Source organism: Crocodylus siamensis, chromosome 3 (assembly GCF_052110815.1).
Source record: "Crocodylus siamensis isolate JL-2025a chromosome 3, ASM5211081v1, whole genome shotgun sequence".
NCBI lineage: Eukaryota > Metazoa > Chordata > Crocodylia > Crocodylidae > Crocodylus > Crocodylus siamensis.
In genome coordinates this window covers 72,540,654-72,548,640 of record NC_143397.1, presented here as the reverse complement: position 1 = coordinate 72,548,640, position 7,987 = coordinate 72,540,654, and the positions used below count along the sequence as shown (strand labels likewise).

The window sequence follows — 7,987 nt, the reverse complement described above, 5'->3', positions numbered from 1 at the left end:
CACAAGCACCTGAGAAACATACAGTATTGTAAATTATCAGGTAAGCAACTGTATGTCAACATATATTATTTGGTCACATATCAATGTGTGTTAAAGCATTTTCTTCCATTCTCATTTTAAAAGTTTACCACTTTCCTTCCATACTGAAAGAGATGAAGAGATTTGAAGAATTACTAGCTAGCCCTTTTGAATGCTGTGGTTATTCATGCCAACAGCTCATTCTGAATTACGGGCCATACTTAATCACGACTCTGTCAATATTATATATTAGATCACATACATCAAGGCATTCATCTACCTACTTGCAAAGTGTACTTAAAATAGCGTCTGTATTCACTAATGAATTCCTTAAAACTCCTTTTGTGCTGAACCTTGAAGCCAAATCAGCATTTAAAGAGCATGACCAGTATAGCCATTCTGGGATAGCAATATTGACGACGTTCTCATGGAGAGACAGACTACAATAGCCAAAGTATATCTTATATCAATTGTCTGAATAAGATGTACCAGCAGAAAAATATATTTTTGCCAGCAAAAGCATATCTAAGCAAGGGCTTTTAGGCAGTAGAAATATGCCATAAAAAATCCCAAGCAAGCATATTATACCAGTAAATATTTCCAGTGTATACCTAGCCAAAGGTATAGTTAGGGTGAAAGTATCCCCCATCCTGGCCACTTGCAGTTAAGTACAGCTAAGGAGTACTTTGCTAAGGCCTTCCTCTCCTTATATCTTGGCAGACACAACATATTGATGTCTAAACTCTGCCCATTTATTTGTGGAAGGTGAGGAAAAGCATAGTACACTCAAAACTGACCTTATCTCCTGTGCCTGCTGTCGTAATCCAGGCAAGACTGATTCGAACACTCAAAGGGAGGGAAGAGGCTCCCATCACTAGAACCACAAGTTAACACTTTTTGTTTGTATTGATTCAACTTTTTTTCTTCCCCACATGGGAACTTGGTTTATACAAGGGAATAATTTTTATTTTGTAGCATATGGAACACGCATGATAATGCCTTTGTGTTCCTTTCCTTTAGGTTCCAGAAAATTTTAGAAATTAATTTTGAAATCTGCATGATGAAATTAAGCACAAAAATTATGCTTCATGTCATATCTAGCATGATGTTGAAAAGTGGGGGGGCTATTCTGGTAGTGTCCGAATACATACAACTCTGGGAGACTTGGAGGTCTGTTTGTAGCATTGAAATCTTATTCCCACGTAGATGCTGTTCTTTGAGTATGGAGTGTAACTGTATCTTGCAAACAAGAGGAATTAGCCCCCCACAGAGGTCTATATTGGCACAGGTAGCACAATTTTGGTGCCTGAGCTAGCCAAGGTAGCTTTAATGAAGCACTTTGGTCTGTTAATATGGTCTATTTTTCCATTAAGGTTATAAATATGGACCAGAAAATAATCCTATTATAACCCTTGTGGGAAGGTTAATTAATTTCACTACACTGAATGTCAATTAGAAGTAGTACGTATCAGGTACAATACTACTAAAATTACAGGGTGAATATTACAAAAACAGTTCTATGAGTATTTGTTCAGATAGTCTAATGAACTTACTTTGACTGTTGGCTGATCATTAATAATCTGACAAATAATTATAGTGAAATACTTTTCAAAATAGGAAAATGTAGACAAACATATTTGCCAAAATTTAATTTAAAATTTGCATTTGTGAACCTCTTTCTGCACTGGGAACCCGATTCTTAGAATTAGCCTTTTAGACTGTCGCAGAGCACCTGAGTACTCTGCTCCTATAAAGAGGTACAGGCGCTGGTTGCCGGGGCAACCACAGTTGGTCAGCTGACTAGAAGGGGGCAGGACCTGACCTATATATAATCCAGGCTGAGGCCAGGCAAGCCTCTCTGCTAGCAGCTAAGGAAGAAGGAGCTCTGCTGGAGCAAGCAGAGTGGAGAAGCCCGATAGCCTGAGCAGCTTCTTTTTGCAGATACTGGGTGGAAACTTCCCTGGTAGGGATTTGAATGATGGTTAGCCAGATTGCTTAGATTTTATGTTATAGCCCAGGGGCTTGAGTTTTCTGTTTGTAGTTCTATAAGACTGGAGGACTGGGTGAGGCTATTAGGGGTTGGAGGAGGCCTCACAGGGGCTCCATGGTAGTGTGGGGACCCCAGCACCAGTGAGGGCACGGGCTGCAAGACAAGCCAGAGAGCACCAAAGGAAATCGACTAAACAATGTCCGGGACATCTGCAAGGCTTGGTACAGGGGTGGTTGGAGCCATGTATAGCCTATAAGGCTAGGGTTCACCAAGTCAATCAATACAGAACAGGGGCCAGGATAAACCAGAGCACTGTGTCCAGGGGGACAAAAGGCAGCCTCCCTTATAAAACACATAACATCAAAGAGGTGGCAGGAGAGCATGAGGGTGCTTTATTCCAAACTTGGCACGGTAGGGGGCGTTAGGAGAGATCACAGCCGCTCCTAGGACCCTGCTGTGTCATAGACAAAAAGAAATGAATCATGATCTCTCTGACCCATAAAAACAGCTCAACTATTCAAAAATCAGCTGTTCATGCTCAAATTATATGCCAAGAACTATTTGCAGAAATAATTCAGCAACTGTCAAATTCAAGAAAAATCAAAATCTGTTCATACTTAACTCACAACACATATAGGAAGTAAACTTTATTAAATAAATTATTCAGTAAGAATTAGCCAGCCAGCTCTTGCTTATTTTTGTATGGGAAATGCTGGATTGTTCAGGTACAAAACAGTGTAGAGGGCACAACCATAGAAAGCAGTCTACATAACACTTAAGAACTTGACAAAAAATCTTGGAGCTGATCATTTTTGCAGAAGGACAAAAGCATCCAGAAATGTACAGTATTGATTTTTCTCTTGCAGCATCTCAGTGACAGAAGTTGTAATCAACTGGGACATAAATAGGGGTGTGTGAAACTATATGCTGAACTTGCTCCAGTTTAGTCTGCAGCAGCACCCAGACTAAAAATTGGTAGCATTTATCCCAATCAGTTAACTGTGTTTAGTTGGTCTTTGAGGCCTTTCTTCACCACAGAAATTATTAATAGAAAAAAGCATTGGAAACATGTTTTGGAACAATAACTAAAAAAGATTTTCTGAAGAAAAAAATTTGGCTGAATTTTTTAAAGATTTCAGGTGTTGTATTCTTATAAAATGAACATGGCAGACTTTCAGCATACTCTCTTCCTTAAAAGAAAAAGTAAAAGACTTTTTATGTAGGAATATCTGGGAAGAATTATTTAAGATCACTCTCTCAAACTACACAATAGAGTAGGATAAGGTGCTGGAGTTCTCTCTTCTGCTGAAAATCTAACCCAAAGATCTATCAGATTCCCTAGGAAGCTACTTGGATTTGGAGGGGTGAGGACAGGGGGATAAACAGTAAGCAAATCCACTAGTAAAGTGGCCCAGTATTATTAAAAGAACTTTAGCTTCTAGCAGTACAGCTATTTCTTGAGCAGCACCCTGGCTGTAGCAGCTTCTGGGAACCACAAGAGAGATTTGTTGAAAAAAGTTAACACAGGCTTGTGTGGAATCAGCTTTTCTAAAGAGACTCCCTAGAGCAAGAAAGGAGATAGTATATGGTGATTCCCCCTAGTCTTCAGTACTGCAAACTCATGATTTGTCACGTCTACAATATTTGGTGTTTTTCTTGAAGCCCCAAGCTACCAGAGTCATATTATTACATGAGACTCATAGGTTTTCTAATCCTCTTGGTTGTGAAAAACCATTTGAAAATGTGACCTCCATATGTTTGAAGATGCAAAAGGCAAGTAGAAAGTCTCAGCATTTATTTTAAATTCTCGTTATTTCTGAAGACTTATGGTTGGAAGTACCCAGGCCTTCCTCCATTATGCTTCCTCTCCCACAACTTCATGAAGTGTAGTGCCATGCCTCCTAAAGCAAAACAGTGGTGGACAGTGTTGCAGAACCATTCAAGCCTGTCCTTCATACAGCTCTGAGCCTGAGGATGGGATAAGAATGATCTGCGCCAAGCTTTTTAGCTCTTTCATATGAAAGAAGCTTGATAATAGCTACTGTCAACATCACTAGTGTTTAGACCACTAAGTCTCTACCAGGATGCCACAGCACCCTGGGGTGCCTTGAGAACCTTTCAAGTGTGCCTTAGGATGCCATGCAATGTTACAACTCCTAGTGTGGAAACATGATTCACAAGATAAACCCAGAGATTTCACACACAAATTCACAGTGTAAAAAACATTCTAACCTGTTGAGGTCTTTGAGTTCTCTGCAACAGAACTGCTCTATTTTTCCGCAGTCAAAAAATGAGTGAAAACTAAGAGCTGGCATTTTCTAAGGGGCGCCTCAAGTCTTAACTCAGCGCCTCAAGTCAAACGAGAGGTGCCTTGAATCTGAAAAGGTTGAGAACCACTGATTTAGACTAACTTCAGTGCCAGTTCAGCATTTTATTTTACACTGGGATATGCACATCCTCTCGCTGTATTGCTGTAACACGTATAATAAGCCTTGTCTTACAACTCTGATAAGTTGCAAAATGGCGTAATTTCAGCAGAGATCCTGTAAAACATGGGACGTTCAGGAACTTACACACGCTGTAAATTATTTATCTTTTCAGACTTTTTTTTTACTGTCTGTTTCTTTAGGAACAACAATTTAAAAACACAAAAAAGTTAATGACATGATTTAATAAAAGTCTAAAAAGTCTGATTTTAAAAAAAGAATGGAAAGTATACATTGCAAGTAAAACTTGAGTCTACTAAAGCTCTCTGTCATATCAAATAAAGAGATGTTTGATATCCATTGTTGAACAGACTAATCACCAAATTTTAACAATGAAAAGGTCTGTAAATATCTGAAGGAACAACTGAAGAAAGTGGGCTTAAAAGAGATCTATCACAATATTTTACTAGTCTTCTGCTGTGTGAGAGAAGCATGATGTAATAAACCTCAAAACAACTTGAAGGGATTGAACCTAAATCACTCAGACAAAATGCATACTGTTTTAGAAAGTTGTACCCTTTATTTTAAAAACAGCAGATTAGTAAGTATAGTTTGGAATTCCAAAATATTCTATTACCTTTTAATACATATAAATAATAATCTCAAGCAGCCATTGAAGCAGGAAGAAACCTCCTTGTTAGTCCCAATGAAGTTTATGAAGGCCTAATATACCTTTTTTATTCAAGCTTTTCATGTTTTAAGAACAATTTTGACTGGTAGTTGGTAATGGCTTCCACTTAGTTACGTTACATGCAATCCAGACTTATGCACATCAGTGCATGAGGATGGGGTAGGAATGAAGGCAGGCAAGGCACACACAGATCAGAACGGAAGGATCTCCAGTGACTTCAACGGGCTTTGGATCAAGCCATTTAAAAAGCAAAACTTGAACTGCACAAGAAACTTAAGTATTGTGCACAAATATTGTGAATCAAAATATTGTGAGTGAATCAAGAATCAAAACAAGACACAACCAAGACCCAGTTGCTACAAGACAGGGACATGATACTCTGTCTTTCATGTACTGAAACTAAGGGCATATCTCCAACAAACTTAGTGCCCCAAGAAGCAGTACCCTCAAGAATGTCATTACCCTCAAACATGCCTGGCACATTAAGATTGCAATGCAGATATGTGCTCTCACCATCAAGAAGTAATAGAAGCAAGCAGCAGAGCAAGAAACAGCTTGCTTTGCTTCTCTTCTCACCTTTATACGCCTTTAATTTTTTTTTTTTTTAAATCCATTCATATTTATGCAACTTACAAAACAAACAGCAAAAGACATTAACATTGTTTTCTATCATCATGTCCTTTTACTGTTTATTATTTTTTTTCTCCAAATGCCATTTACTTATTTCATTAGAGAAAAACAGGACTGGGACATTCATAACCAAAATGTAGCAGGAAATATATTTTAAACATCCACTAAAAATAATTTAACTGTTTTTCATGTATCAAGAGGTAGGAATCAATAATTGTTCAATTATGGGGAAAAAAACTAAAGGTATCATGAAACTTCTGAATTGCAACGATCAAGAACACAAACTATTATCTTGGATAACTAGATACAAATATTGCTAATTGACTTATTTCTTATCCAGTAGTCCACATGGGTAATTTTGTTAACAATTTACCAGTAATTAAAGTTTCATTTGCCCAGATAAGATCTTGGCATGAAGTTCTTTGGTTAATGGAACATAAGATTTCTTAGAGCTGTCAAAAAAGTAAAGTGGATCAGTAATTACAGAAGGGTTAAACCCTTCACCCACCAACCGAAATTTTTGTTGTTTCAAAGTTCCTGTCATCGCCATGGTTTCCTATAGAAGAAAGAAAGATTCAGCATTCATAGGAAATACTTATTGTTTTGTCTGAAGGAACGTCTATTTAAAAACATCCTACTTGACTTATGTTCATGACTAGTTCAGCAGCTGCTGAACTAGATATGCAACCCACTTCAAAATAAGATGAAACCCTATCAAGACTGGCATCCTATGATCAGTCTAACTTCCTCCACAACAAATTTGCCCATCCCCATCTTCCCTTCCTTTTTGCCATCTTCCTAGCTAAGAAATTATATTTTGCCAATAAAATTGAATCCCATACAATCTGAACTGCCTTTCCACCATTTTTCACTTGGTTAAATCCTTCTGCTACCTCCATCCCCAGTTTGGTCTCTGCACAGAATCTTAGTGGTTTCTTCCAAGAGATAACTGGAAAAAAATATAATACGATTTTACCCCTCTCCTTGATTTTCTTTCCCTTCTTTCTGCCTCTCCTCCAATTCCCTCCCCTTCTCCCATCACATACAGAAGTTTTTCATTTGCTCTCTCCCTTCAGTGCCTCCACTTGTTCCTTGAATCCCTCATCCCACTTCCTGATCTCATTTGAATGTGCTAGTCTCCTCCCTTATACTTCTCTTTGGGTGTGTCCATGAGATGCTTCACTGCAGTGGAGCTAATAACTGCAGAGTCTGCATTTACACATGCAGATGCTTATTGCACAGTAATTTGCTCTAATCACAAGGAAATATGCTACCTGTAAATGCAGGTAGCAAATGTGCTTGTGATTAGTAACTGCGCAGTGCAGTAGTGCACATATAGACACCTGACTGGGAGCAAATGTGCTCCTAATCAGCTGGGCAGCAGGAGGTGGAAGATTGCTCTTGCCCCTGGGAGCTGCCTGCTGCTGGGGAGGGCTCTGCCACTGGAGCCTGGGTGAGGATTATGTCCCGGCCCCTGCTTTGCAATTGTGGGGTGGGGGCTGGGAGATCCTTATCTCCCAGGCTGAGTTCTGTAGTTATGTGGCCTGGGCTGGGACATAAGGATCTCCCAGTGCCAGCTCCGCAACCGGGAAGCTGGTGTTGGCAGATAAGGATCTCCCAGCCTGGGTCCCACAACCAGAGAGCTGGCGCTGGGAGGCCCTGTGACTGACTAGGAAATCAGGATCTCCCAACTCTGGCCCCACTTCCAGATCTGGGAGCTCCCTGCCTGTGCTCCACTGGCAGAGTCTGCCACTGCAGCAGGCAGTTCCTGGGGGCAAGGAACAATGTCCCAGCCCCTGCCAGGAAACAGCTGTCTCTTGGCCCCATACTTCCTGCCAGCCCCTGGACTAACAAGTACAGGGAGCTTAAAGCTCCCCCTGGCGCTGCAGGGGCATGGTGCAGGGAATGGGAGCTGTCTGCTGCTAGGAGCAGAAAATCTACTTCCTCATCCCTGCATGCGTAGACATGTGCCTGGGACTGTTTTCTCTAGACTAGAGTAAACCGATTCCACATTATTTGCATGTGGAGATGTATGCCTTACCCTTTCACTCTGCTCTCATAAGACAAACATGCTTTAGGACTTGTCTACATTTGCCTGAGTGGGACCAACACAGAGAAGCAAACCCTGCCCACTTATTGCCATTCACAATATACCAAAGTTCAGAAATCAAACCAGCTCAGAGTGCTTCTGCCAGCTCTCTGTTTCAGATATGCTTCTGGGTTCATTCTTAG

The 7,987-nt window shown here is 40.2% G+C and overlaps 1 protein-coding gene across 3 annotated transcripts in view; it reads right to left on the bottom strand.

The window, feature by feature from the left end:
• Positions 1 to 4,998: 4,998 nt before the first annotated feature.
• LOC149868398 (long-chain fatty acid transport protein 6-like) overlaps positions 4,999 to 7,987 on the bottom strand; it is a 45,287-nt gene continuing 42,298 nt past the window's right edge. For all 3 annotated transcript variants that reach the window (XM_090038503.1, XM_090038501.1, XM_090038500.1), the window contains exon 11: positions 4,999 to 6,311. In XM_090038503.1, coding sequence (XP_089894629.1) covers positions 6,135 to 6,311 — 177 coding nt within the window. In that variant the 3' untranslated portion in view covers positions 4,999 to 6,134. The remainder of the gene's footprint in view (positions 6,312 to 7,987) is intronic.